This window comes from Aptenodytes patagonicus, chromosome 2 (assembly GCF_965638725.1).
Source record: "Aptenodytes patagonicus chromosome 2, bAptPat1.pri.cur, whole genome shotgun sequence".
Classification (NCBI taxonomy): domain Eukaryota; kingdom Metazoa; phylum Chordata; class Aves; order Sphenisciformes; family Spheniscidae; genus Aptenodytes; species Aptenodytes patagonicus.
Window position 1 is genome coordinate 53,410,211 of NC_134950.1, and position 14,300 is coordinate 53,424,510.

The following is a 14,300-nucleotide window of genomic DNA, read 5'->3' on the forward strand; positions in this document are numbered from 1 at the left end:
CCTTATCCCAGCCAAAACCAGCACACATTGGAACACTCTCTGTAATATACTTGAATTATGTTTTTATATGGGTTGGGAACAGATTAATAGTCCGTTGTAAATATTGTGCAGATTTGTTTTTTAACTTCGTATTTTTTTTCATATTGCTTTAGCTAATGACCAGTGAGGACATCATTTCATGATGGATAATGACTCTCCATTTCCATTTTTCAAAAATGTTAAATAAAATTAGATACATCATAGTTCCAAAAGTTTTAAGTTGATTTATATCCTTTGGCTAAAATAGCTTTTCAAAAAGATGGGTACTGGTGATGGTTTTTTCGGGGGGGGGGGTTTGTTGGTTGGTTTTGGGTTTTGTTTGTTTGGTTGTTTTTTGGGTTTTTTTGTTAAATTCCACAGTCTTCATTTGAAATGAAACTTGTTTCTAAGTTGGGTCATGTCTTCTGATCCTCCTGGTCAGCAAGGGGATCTACCCATCAGCTTCAGTCTTGAATGCATCTTTCGTTGAAATGGCATTCTTTGACCTTTTAATTTTCTGTGGAGAGCCCAAAAATCTTTGTGTTGTTCCTTCCTGCTCTTCTTGTATTTCCTTTCCAGCCTGCCTGTTTCTATGGCTGGGTTTTACTCTTTGTTCTGTGAAAAGATTAGAGGAAAAAATAATCTTCCTCTAACTAACACTAGGTAATCAAGAAGGAGGTGACCTAATCTGTGCCTGAAGAGAGAGGGAAAAAAAAAAAAAAGGAAAAAAAAAAAAGGGCCCCTTTTCATCTCCTACAGAGGCACCAAATGCCTTTTTTGCTTGCAGGGCTCCTTATTCCACATATGGAGGATCAGCAGACATGCACCTTCTCAAAGAAGATATTGGTAAGACTTTTCTTTCTGTCTAACACAGAATTAAGAAACCCTTCTGGAGATTAAGACAACATTGTCGCAATGTTCAATTACAGTTAGCCTTGAAACACTGGATCTCATATATCCTGTGCCTATATTAATGAGGATTGTCTGAGATGTCGGTAACGCTTAATTGCCATCTAGACATGCAGAATTTGCTTAGGAAATGAAAGTATCCTTGCTCTTTATTGTTACTGTTTAGAAAATTGAGTTTTAAATAGAGTAACGGATTTTTCTGCCTGCAACCCCACGTTTTCTTACATATTGCTTTGAAAAACATTTCTCTTAAGTTCTGAGAGTCAAACCTCTTACATCTTTTTCTAGTTGTGACAAGTCAACAGTTTATTCTCTGGTACCCAGTAACTAGTGTTTGCTAAGAAGATTTATTTTTTTTCCCAAAAAAATTCTAGTTTTAAGTTTTTATTTACTTTCATATGTGGTGCATAAGGTGTTCTTGGTTGTTGTTTGGGGTTTTTTTTTGTTTGTTTGGGTTTTTTTTTTTTTATTCCTCCCTCCCCATTGGGAAGGACTGGCAGCCTTTAATGCAGTATTATTGTTTGTGAGCACTTTTTCCTTCTTGAAGCATGCCCTTTCCACTTTTGCTTATGCAATGACATCAGGTTAAAAATAGTCCGATTCTGTAGATGTTTTGTTGAAGTACAAAAATGCATTCTTCATAATTCCTGACTTTATTTTGCATGTCCTGTTTTTTGTGTTATAGTCTGCATTGGATTTACAAAGCTGCCTTTTTTTTTTTTTCCTGAAGCATTATGTCCTGTGGTGTGGCTTTGAAATAGTACTTCAGTTACACAAAAAGGTTATCTTCTTTACTACCCTCAGGATACTGTAAAATATTTGCTAAAAAGTATAGTCAGCATTTGTTAGGGCTCCAGAGTGGAAAAGATTGCTTTAGATACTGCAATGTGGTTTTTTGCTGATATTCACATAACAAGTTTTTAATATTAACCTATGTGTGTAGCCCATTGGTACAACTGAACGCATGTAAAAATAGTAATATCAGTGAAATCCTTAAAAAACAAAAACCAAACAACAAATCCCCCACAAAAACCCAAACCCACCGACACCAGCAACATCCAAGAAAGGCAAACTGTAAAATACAATATAGCTGTACTATTCCAGGGAAATAATCTGTTCCTGGAGACTTGGAAAACAGCATATGTATTTACAAGGCAAGATGGGATGAGCTAAGGAGCCTGACAACTTTGAGGATATCCTTGCCCCAAATTTTTTGATGACTTCCTATGGAGCTAGGCTTTTTTTTTGGCTTGAGATTTGTGGTGGTAAACTAATAGATATTTTAGCTTAAATACCTTTAGCTTCTTGATCATTTGAACAGAAATTGTTTCATGAGACTTCCTGCAGTACTGATATGTGCTAAATATCTTAAGAGTTGCTTTATGTAGCTGATTTTCTAATTTACATCTTTTTTTTTGAAGTATATTCCAAGCATCAAAGTAGACTTCCTATTCCCTTATCCTACCCTGGATATAGGGGATATGTTCTCCATCTTCAAGATAGGAATTACTAAGTTCGGTTCAGTTGGTTCGTCTTAAGATAATCGCCATACATCATCCTTCCTGCTGAACTGCCTTTTTTCATCTTTCATGTATAAACCCTTGAAATGCAGCATATTTTGGTGGCCAGATGGGTACCTTGTTTTGAACTATATTGCTGCTTTAAGGGAAGTCTGCAGGTAAAATAAAATCTGTTGGATTCAGTTTTTACACCTTTAGAAACCTCATCTTATTCTGACCTTGCAAATCTAACCTCAGGGTTCATCTTTCCTTTTTCCTTCAGAAAATTAGTGTACTCCTGTTTCTCCTTCTGTATACAGTACGGAGGTATAAATTGACGTACCATTAAAGCAATGACTTCTCAGATTCAGCTTCTTTCTTTTGGCTGAGTTCCATATATGTGCTCTTAAAGAGAAGTTCAACTCTGAGTTTGCCTGGCCGGTTGTACCTTTAGTCTCTTGTTGGAAAGAAACGGATACCTACATTTTAGATTTCACTAATGACTGCTTGAAATAAGTTGCTGTTGTGTGGAGAACTGAGCTGTCATCTAGCTCTTAGATGTACTTAAACACGTCTTTGAAGATGGAAGGAGTAAGAAATGATTCGTAATCACTTTTGCTGTGTTGCAAAATGCTTTCTTCTGTAAAGTAAACTTTTTTACTATGAATATTTCCAGCGCTTAGAAAACAAAATTAAGTTCAGGTGATCTGTGTTCTTGCAAATCGTGCACTTTCAATTTGTGCACACAGATCAATTTCCTTCTAAAAAGCACCCTCAAGTCTTCTTTTGCTTATATAGCATCCTATTTTAGAGTACTAAATAACTTCTTGTTTCTCTATTACTTGTGATATATGTTAAATAGATTAAAAGTGACATTTATTGCTGCTTACATAAACTCAATTTCCAAATGTAGTTAAGAAAAAAAAGAATGTATTTGAACATTAAGCCATAACTTAAAATATGCCTTTTTGGCTGGATAGTTCAATGTAACTGGTATTCTTTTGCTCTTTGCAAAAGGCACCCCCTGCACCTGACACTTCACTCTTTATTAGGCACTGACTCCTTAATCTGAGCATACTTCCAAATGAATAACACTGTTTTAATGAATAAATAGCAAAGCAATAGGTACTGAGTAGTGCCCTTAATTTGGCGATGGTTGGTTATAGAGTAGGAGGATAACCTAAAGGGTCATGAGTAAAATGGTATGATCTTCCATTTGTATTGCAGCTGCTATCCAGTGCCTAAAAAATGAAAGTTATGAACCCTGTGCAATTAAGATAGCGTGTCAAACATCATAGTTAGCCGTTTCCAATTAAGAGTTAAGACTTAAGTCCCGAGAGTATATTAAATGAGGCTTTCAGTCAATGAAGAGAGGGATAAAAAACCATAATGCTATTTGATTGCCTTGAAATACTTGTTTTTTGTAAAAACCTAAAAGGTATTGATCAGCTGTTGCAGATGTATTGCTGATCTTAATGATTATTTCTGTAATTTTTGTTTTTTATAATATCCTTCCAAACATTCAGGAAAATGGCTCACCTTTGGCCCACCTCAAAGCAGCTCACAACCAAAAGACAGGCAGCAGCAGAACTGTAGGGAAAACCAAATAGTGTGGGGCTGGATGTGGGAATTTTCTTTGTGGAAGATGATTATATTTACTGCAAACAGGGTAATGAAGGAAGATTTCTCTGTTCTTTGTATTTCATAAAATAAAAGAGAAGTCATTTGTTCAAAACCAATGGGAGGGGAGCTAATTTTAATGTTGGGTAGAGTTTACTCTGTGATTGATGCCTGTGCCTTTTGAGGCTGTGTGGGTTTTTGAAAGATGGAATTCTAAATTCTGTACTTGTTTTCTCCTGTTTCACTCCATTTTAGCCTCTGTGTTGAGTTTCCAGAAGATAAGGTATAAAAGGCATATCTGATTAGATGAAAGTTCTGTTGAACTGTATTTACTGTGCTTGCAATTGACAAATATGTTTTGTTTTGTTTTTTTTTTCTTTTTTCTTCTTTTTTTTTAAATAGGATGCAGGACAGAAGAGATTTGGTGCTATTTCCTGTAATATTTGTGGAATGCTTTACACTGCATCAAATCCAGAGGATGAAACCCAACATCTGCTCTTTCATAACCAGTTCATAAGTGCTGTAAAATATGTGGTAAGAAAACCTTATCTTTATAAAGACATAAGCATTATCTCTTATTTGCTGTGTACTAGTTACAATTCATATTACATTAAGTTGTGTTTCAATAGATTAGTATCACAGTAGGCCATGAGTTATCCACTTTGGGAAATAAATGGTTTTAAGAGCCATGGTAGACACGTTATATGTAATGTATAAAAATGTTTAGTAGGATAGCAGTATTTCATTGCCATTGTATCCTTTCTGTTACAATTCCCTAGTCTTGGGGTGATGGGGGTGGTGATAGGAAGACAAAGCAGTGTCACTGTTCCGAAAGTGCTAAATACAGGTTTCAGTACAACTGGTGTTTGCAATGGTTGGCTTAATAGTCAGTTAAAGAGCTGATTGCACTGTTTTTGTAATTGTGTAATCTTAGATGACTTCTAGATTACTTTTTCTTAATTATGTGTAATTTGAAGAGAAACTCCCTAGGAATCCAGCTGATACAACTTCGTAGTATATGGAAACTTTACTGAATTTATAGTGTGATTGTAATCTTTAAATATAAAGTCCAAAGTATTATTCCATAACTTCATTATATGTGCTGTATCTGAGTATATCTCTCATTAAAGCTCAGATTTGAAAAATTTTGTTCAATTTAAGTATATTGTAAAATCAGCTACTTCACACTAACTGATATTACAAGACTTACAGGAAATACCTGTTCACATGTCTGAAATCCAGAATAGAATCCACAAAGTCTATTTTCTTTATCACACATGTTACCTTCAGTACTCTACACTCGAGTAGATAAGACCTCCAGGATAACTGAACTGAGGCCACCAATTCATTTCATGTAGGTACCAAATGGCTGTTGGGCTACTCTTAAATCTCAAGCTCAATTTTATCCCACTGTTTACAAATATAAAGATATATCTTCCTAGCTAAAGTGTTTGAAACCGTCAGGTAAATAGTTCTGGTATTTGTTCTGTTCTTGGTTAGTTTTTGCTGAATAATCCAGACATCTTGAAAGATCTCTTCCGATACACATTAGCTACATTGTAGGGTGAGACTGGGCAGAAAGTGTGATGGAACGCAGTACATTATAATGGCAGCATATAATACGTTTCCCCATTTGAGTCCTGTTTGTCCTTTTCCTGCCCCCTCCCCCCCCCCCAAGTACTTTCAGATTTTGAATGTTATCAAAGATGTAAACATAATTTACAGAAGGTGGTGTTAGTTCTTTTGGACAGAAGCTGGCAGAGGAGTTCAATAGTTACTTAAAGCTGCTACGTTTGTGTAGGTGGGAAGCTGCGCTGAAGTTTGAATATTTTGAAAGCTGAAAGCTGAAATTTCTGACTTGTGTGTATGTCTAGAGTAACAGCGTGATTAACATAAAAGTGAAAGAGCAGACTGCCTTAAACCAGTTGTAAATAGCTATGTATAAAGTTAGGTATGCTTTTAATTTGAGAAAAACTTTCCCTATTGTTTTCTCAGTTGCTAGGCATCTTTGTAAAACTTCACACAATGTGTGCTCAAGCAAATTATTTGTATTGTCAGTTCAGTGAGTAAACAGTTCTATCTCTGAAATCTTTTAAAACTCTAGTTGTGTTTTGTGACATCGTAGATGGCTATAGAGTGATGATTTAGATGGTTATTCTATAACAGAAGCTATAAAGTAAGAGGTGAAGGAAGGAGTCTTATGAGTCTTTAAATTCCCGTCTGATTTTTTTTTTTTTCTCATAACAATTTGATTGACACTGTTTTCTGCATGGGTAAGTAACTTTTGCCATGCTAAATAGGTAAGTCTTTAACACTAGTCATTTGACCCATAGTCAGTGGTTCTTCGTTGATTGTATTGTGGTAATGTCCGTGACAGAAACATCTTCACCTCCTCTTAGAAAATAACTTGAATTTTAGATAAGCCTTCTTGACAGTGAATTAGTACACCAAATCTCTACTTGTTAATTCTTAGTTGTCCAGAAATACCAGAATAACGATTGCTAGTTATCCTAGTTTTGCTAGGAGGTTTCTAGTGGGGATTGTTGGGAGGATGGCTTGGAGGTGTGATATGCTTGGTTTCTAGATATTTGTATGTAGCTACTGTGTTGAAACTATAACTGCCTTCCTTTCCCTGACAGAAAGGGTTAACTGGACAGTAGCATCATGGGATTAAAAAAATTGTACTAGAGAAAGTCTTAGTAACTTCTTGGTTAGACTTTCTGATCCAGGAGCATCTGGTCTTGTTGACCTTGATATGTTACTTTATTAGCTTTCCAGATATTCTTTTTTATGTAGTTAATGTATTTGGCATTATTGTTGATTTGGAGGCCATTCTAAGGTATCTTAGAAGCATTTTTCATTCTCGTCATTCACATTCTTCATGCCATATGGTGCAGTCCCAGCCTGACTTGAGAAGACTTTTCTCAGTTTTTCTCCCTTTTGAGTGTCTCGTTACGTGCCTAGTAGTTCTATTGATGATTCATTTCACAGAATCACAAAAAGAAAGCCTATATACATTATCATGCTAGAGCTTCTTGCTGTGAACTGTGAAAATGGACTTTATTGTTAGTGTCTTGCCCACCTGCATGCAGCTGCTTTGTGGGTTTCTTAAAAGTACTGAGTAGCCAGAAGATAGTTTGCATGTAAATAATAAATTATTTACTGTCTTCAACAGAATATAATTTTGTTTTTTGTTTGGGTTTTTTTAAGGCCTATCTTGTTTCTTCTAGTAAAAATTTCTTTCTAGGTCCCTAGAAATTCCGTGATGCCCCCAGAAGTAGGACAGGCTAACAAGGAGATGATATTGGGATACTTGTTTTGTCATGGATGGCTGATAGAGACAGTAAGGAAACTGCAGGCCTTGTGTGGAGAGAGGAGGTTTGACAAGTTTAATGACGTTTTCTGGATTTGGGAACAGAAGATTGGCAAGGACTGATACGGGTTTTCTGAAGGGTGCCATTTGCTGTTAATAGGAGCGTGCAAATTGAATAAGCAAGAAGGTAAGGTCGTCAAGGATAGTACTGGAGCAGGAATAGATTAGTGTGGGAGATGTCCCCTACTGCAGACAAATGTAGGAATCTGTCTCGCTATCCTTCTGGTTTCAGACATCTGAAAGTCTCCAGAAAAAATAAGCCATTCTAGCATGTGCGTGCATTGAGTGGGATGAATACGTGGTTCAGTTTTATAAAATCCTCTAGCTGCGATACCAAACAATGTTAATTGTGTATCCTCTCTGTGATACCACATAGTATCAATTTAGTATTTCTGCAAAATTCTTCTAAGAGCAAGACATTATTTTTAATGATGTTTTTAAGTTGTGAAGCCAAATACTTAAGTTAGGAAATGCCTGTGGATTCAGGTGCCTGATGTGAATGCAGTTAATGTGTTTGTATTTCAAGCTCATCCTCTTAGTTAAGAAAATCTTGAGCTGAAGAAAGTGGAAGAAGCTGTTATTTGGGCTAATGTCTAATCTGTTAAGTTTTAAATAGCTATTCTGCTGTAATTGCATCCAAGCCCATCTGTGAGGTTCTTACGATTTTCGTATTGAAACAAAAAAAAAGGGCAACATTTGACTTCTTGGAACCTAAGGTTAATAGAATATTGGGATTGAAGATGATGATGAACTTCATGTCATCTTAGAAAGATTTCTTGGTTGTCTTGATTTACATTAATTCCAAAAGGGATACATCTGTTCAGTATAAAACAATAATATTTCAAATAAAGTTCTTACTATTAGCTGTCTTCTGTAAGAATCTTAGTTTTAACAGAGGGTAGTATTTAATAGTTACATCCAAGGATCTTAATGTGTTCTACAGTCAAAACCTCATTCTCCATATTACACCTGGGGGAAAGAGAGACGGAATATCTGTAACTTGATGAAGGAGTCAGGAAGAAGAATGCAGTAGACCATTTCTCTGCCACAAATTATCAAGGGTAAAAGGGCACAAAATTTCATACTAAACTTGATTATTAGGGGAAAATTTCGGAAATGTGTAAGAATTATACAGTATTAACCACATTTTCCTCACTACCTCAGTATTTTTGAGGAAAAAACGGTGTAAGAAAAGACCACCGCCGATTTTCATGTATTTGTACTCATTTGGGAAATAGGGAGTACAGACAAGCCAGAACTGACATCTATAGAAAAATACCAGGTTTGCTGTCTCATTTCCTACTCTTACATAAGAACTTTTAAAACATGAGGAAATGCATGGGAAGCAGTCTATTGTGTCTTCTAACTCATGCTTTTAAAGGCAAATCTACATCAGATATTATTTTAAACTATAAGCAGAACATAGTTCATGTGAAATTGATTGCTGAACGTTTCAGCTACAGTGCTATTAATGTTGGAACCATCTTTCCAACTGTATTCTACATCATTCATTATATACATGTATAATATCCAGTGCAAGCAATGTACTGCACAGCGTAATTGTAATTACTGTCCGTACTATTTCACTATGCAGTAGCAACTGCTTGTCTGTATTGCACTTTTTTGAATGATTTCTTTCTTTTGTAAATTCTATTGCCATTGCACCTTAATAAGCAAGCAGAAGCAATCTTTAATGTTGTTTGAATTGGGAAGAAAAGTTAGAGGTAGATTAAAAATGAGTTAACTGTTCATTGCAGAGTTGCCTTATGTTCTCAAACTATTAAAAATACCTGTAGGATAAATAGTCGTGACATGGAGGGGAGGAGGGTATTGCAACAGTTACGACATGCCACTGGGGCTCTGCACAGCACCAGTCTGCCCAACTGTGGTGACTAGGCTATACGTGCCTTGCTGCTGCTGGCTATAGGTAATCTGTTGTTGAGCATAGACTTCCAGTGTCAGGGAGGAGTGGTATAATCACATGCGTTTACTCGAGGCCTTGCAGAACATGTATCCTGGTGGGAACAATAGCTTTCCTTTTAACTTCTTTGGTCATCACAAGCAATGTATATCAAAGCTTGGGCATCTCATTGAACAGTAAATAAGTCTTAATGCCCTAAAGTAATGTCAGTTAAAAGGAAAGGAAAAGCAAATTTTCTGACGTTGCAGAAGAATATTATAAAGTATATTGCAGACATAATGCTTTTGTTTCTTACTATGGCAAGGTGTTCGTGCCATCTGCCTGGGTTAAGGAGTGCTACTTTAGTTCTCAGTGATTGAAACAAAATACAACAGTCTGCAAGGTGTTTTAATAGTGTTAAAATAGTGGGTGTTTGTTAAAAAAACCCCCATGTTAATCAGTGTGTTAAGGGAAATCATCTTCAGACCACATGCAAGATACTGATAGTAAAGCATATTTTGTGTATTGTAGATATCTAATAGGATCAGTCCCAGTTGAAGCTATAGCACGTTTTCCTTAACAGCTTTAATGTTAGAATATGAAAGAACTGTGACCCATCTTGTGCATTAATTCCATTGGTCTGGTTTAAAGGAAGCACAGTTCATTCCTTACTAAGACTGAACAATAAGGATACTGAAGATGCATGTGCTTATGTGAAATGTTAGTTTTTCTTTTTGAAACTCTTAGAGCTGCTTCAATAACACAGGAATATGACTTTAAAATGTCTTCTCTGATGTAAACCAAATGAACTAAAAATCTTGGATGAGCTTAGGGTTTGCAGAAATTTTTTGGAAAGCTTCATCTAAAAGATACATTTCTGAATAAATTCCAAAATACTTCAATTTAGAAACTACCTCTCCTGTGAATATGATCAGTCCCCATATTACACTAATCACTTAAGAAAATTGATAGGTGGACAATAATGAAAATAATGAGTTCTAAGTATTAGAGAGTCAATTATTGCATTTTTATGGAATTATTTTTCGACTTCTGCTAATACACTGTTGCTTAAAAGTATAACAGCAGTAAGCTGTTCAGAAACGTTTTCTTCCATCAGATTTCATTTTGTTGGAAATACCTGGCTATTATGTTAACAGAATACCTTAACCTAAAATTTAGGGTTGAATTTTCTGCATTAGGCCTGCCACCTAAAATTTAGAGTTGAATTTTCTGCATTAGGCCTGCAACATTCTGGATGCTGTAATGGTGGGATTATCGAACACATTGCATTTATCTGCTGAGTGATGGTCACAGTTGGTTTAAAATAGGCTGTAGAAAGCTTTTGCAGGGCAAACAGGTAGCCAAAAGGCAGCAAAAGACAAAAAATGGAGAGAGGATGGCATTTGAGGTTGAAGAGTAGTAATCTTTGCCTGAATTTTTTGACACCTTTTCTAACAGTCTCAAAAGGCATGTCACAATCCCACAAATTGCACTTTTCTGCTTACCTGAATATTGTGACACTGCTGTTTCCTGCCCTTTGTATTCAGACCATAATACATATAAATTCAAATAGGATCTTCATTTGTGTTGGTATTTAGTGCAACTACTACAGAGAAGAAAAGCAGGCAGGATTGAAATGGTGTCTGTGTTGCAACCATAGCCATGCTGGGTGCTAAACTTATACTTAAATAGTTCCAGGGCTACCAGCAAGTAGATAAATTTCTAAAATTATTCTCTTCATGTCTTGTTTGGGATAAGGGAATAAAATCAGCATGATTAAAATGAGATACAGATCAAGTATTATAACACTTAAGTTTGTCATTTTTTTGTGGTAGTATATATGGCATTCATTCAGTGCCAAATTCCATTGTTTGGTCTTTAGTTGAACGTTATTTTATGGGAAGGTACAGATTTCAATGCGAATTATTCCATCAATATTGTTTCTTCAAAGGCTTTTTTATTTAAAGTTGCTTTGAGTAAGACTTGTAGATCAGCCTTTTTAGTGGCTGAAGTTACTTCTGCATTCAGTATTTTTAGGTCCCATCAAAGCAACTTGAGTTCTGATATCTACCAGTCCCATCTTACTAGATTTAAGTGGCTTTTTTGTTTTGTTTTTTTCCATGCAGGTACTGCTCATTATTCACCACGAGTGTGGATCTGAAGAAGAGTTAATTACCTCTATTTTTTTGAGTATGTTTATACTTCAGATACACACAACGTAGCCTCCTTCCCCATTAGATTCTTAGAAGGTAGTTATAAAATTTTTTCTAGTATCCTTCTTGTGGCTTTAACAGTTATGATCAGTAACAAAATAAACTATTCCTTACATTTTGGGCAACTGCATGCCAATCAGTTCACTTAGAACCTCCTGGAGGTCTTTCGCATGCCAAACTTTAAAACTGAGTGTGTATTTGTGGAGGTAACTATGTTAAAAAGAAATCTTTTAATAAAACTTAGGGTTTTTCCCATTCACTGGACTTCGGAAAATAAGTATTACATAGGTTTGGAAATCAGTTATGTGAGCCGAGTTTGCTACTTCTTTTTTAAAATTCAGTTTGCACTGCAGTCCTGGGGGAAAAAAAATCTAGTTGGGAAATTATAAGACACTTTCACAAATTGTTTCTAGATATAGTTAGGCTATTGTATAAATTGTTGTATAAATAAGATCATACTATATCTGTTGTGCTCATTTTAAAAAGCTAGCTGAAGTTTCCTTCTCTAGCAAAGCAACTGCTAAATAGTGTGAAGTTTCTGCATAAGTTCAGTGTCTAGAACAATAATGTGCAATTTCTGTTTGTAAAAGTACATCTTGTGTATGGTTTAGATAAGTGTTTGTTTTATTTAGGGTTGGAAAAAGGAGAGAATTTTGGCTGAATATCCTGATGGAAAGATAATAATGGTTCTTCCCGATGACCCAAAGTATGCACTTAAAAAGGTATGGTGAAAAGGACTGGACTTGTATATCTTACCGTGTTTGATACTTTAATATAAGTAATGAGAATGTTCATAGAAAGTTTGTATAAGTTATGTGGGAGCAGTTGAAGCTGGAATCAAAACTGCCCTGGTTCTGTAGCTTTTTCCACAAACAGGTCAGACATCTCACTCTTGCACACTGCTTGCTCTCTTCATAGAGAGGATGGGTCTGAGCAGGAGTGGAAGGCAGGGGTGGGAACAGCGTCAACCAACTGATTTTTTTACATTTTTTTAATATACTTGCTGAATGTCTGCCAGATATTTTATGTGATATAAACTTCCTACTATATTTTAAAAAACTGAAATGTATTGACATTATTACACAGCATGAATACGGCACCATTCTCTAAACAATTTTTGGATAGAAACAGATTTAGGTGGAGAGTGGCCTCAAAGTCATGTAGTCCATTCCCATGTCCAAAGCAGGATCGGCTCTCATTATGATGCATCTGACGACTTTCTAAAACTTGTACCACTGGAGGTTTTTCTAACCTCTCAGGACTCTGTTACAGTGCTTCGCTGTCCGTGACATTAGGATATTTTCCCTAAGCGTCCAACAGAATCTCCGTACTGAAATTTAAGCTCGTTAGTGCAAATCATACTGCCATAGCTGTAGAAAACATCCTTCTTTTCCTCTTTGCAACAGCTTTTTTGTGCCTGAACAAACTCTGATTGTTTTACCTTAAGAAGATTGACGGGATGTGCTGGGTTTTAGTTTATACTCCTAAATAACGTTTTGTAGAGCTCTGATGATTGTCATACTCTCCTCTAGATTATTTCCATTTGTGCCATGTCTCACATCTCTTTTGAAACTCTTTACCTAACACTGGGCACAGCACACCTGTGGAGACTTAGAGCAGCAGGGTACTTCAGTGTCTTGCTGGCTAGCCTGTGTTCATACATCTTAATATGTCATTACATTTGTTTTTTCAGTAGCATGGCATTGATTCTGTTTAGCTGGGGATTTGCTGTGACTAATAGGTACTTTTTAACAGTACCGCTATTGCAGGATCACAGAATGGTTGAGATTGGAAGGGACCTCTGGAGGCTGAATTGATGCCCAAGACAGCTCTTTCTGACTGTAGGGGGTTTTCTTTAGCCTAACGTAGAATTTTTTAAGTTACTGAATTGAGAAGAAACTACAAATTTTCTTTTTACAATATTTAATGCAGATAAGTTTGTTTATTAATTTTTGTTTCTCTGATGGTATTATCTTAATTTTAGTACATTCATTGCACATTCAGTTTAGTAAAAAATGGCTGAAGAAAAAATTACTTAAAATACCTAAGTGGGGCAGAGGAAAGGAACACTGTAGCAAATGAAGTCATTTAGGATAGAGTTCTCCATAGTTCTGTGTGGTTGAAGTTGAGAAAACCTACAGCTGTCCCCACTGTGGATGACTGACTTCAAGAATGGTTACTTAGTGTTCCAGTTGGCCAATTGGACTTGTCATTAAAAGACCAGTACCTGAAGGTTAGATGAGAAAGTAGAAAGTAACTGATACCATGCCTTTTAAAAGTTATTTTAAAAGCATTTTTTAACACAATTTTCAGTTGATCAGTACTAACTTCATATATTCATAGCATCAGTAATTCTAGTCTTGCTTTACTAACGTAACTACAACATGCATTAAAGAAGCTTATGCCGTTTAAAGCACCACATGGGAAAGGCCTCTTTATTTCTGTCTCATGAGATGAGAGGGATGATAGCGGCTGTTTCAATGCCCTGTTGTAGGTACAAGAATCCCCCAGTAAAATCTCGGCTCATGCATAAGCTTTTGTTTACATTCATGCTGGAGTTTATATATTTCTTCTAAACTTGCTGATATTAGACAAAATTTTATTTTTAGTTTCAGTTACTCTTTGCCAAGCTAATGGAAAAGCCGAAAGCTTGAGGAAAGAGGCGACAGTTATTCATTCCTTTACAACAAATGCATACATTTTCTAGCTGCCTCGGCACCATGCTTGCTATCATCTGCTCAAAACCCTTAATGGATTAGTTCTTTCAA

General features: G+C 35.9%; 1 protein-coding gene across 3 annotated transcripts in view; it reads left to right on the top strand.

The window, feature by feature from the left end:
- Positions 1-14,300, top strand: part of ESCO1 (establishment of sister chromatid cohesion N-acetyltransferase 1) — a 34,452-nt gene that overhangs the window by 14,935 nt on the left and 5,217 nt on the right. For 2 of the 3 annotated variants that reach the window (XM_076329860.1, XM_076329861.1), the window contains 2 exons: positions 4,449-4,580; positions 12,165-12,254. In XM_076329860.1, the coding sequence (XP_076185975.1) occupies positions 4,449-4,580; positions 12,165-12,254 (222 nt within the window). Of the gene's footprint in view, positions 1-4,448; positions 4,581-11,445; positions 11,569-12,164; positions 12,255-14,300 lie in introns of those variants that run through there. The other variant, XM_076329862.1, reaches the window with a different exon arrangement.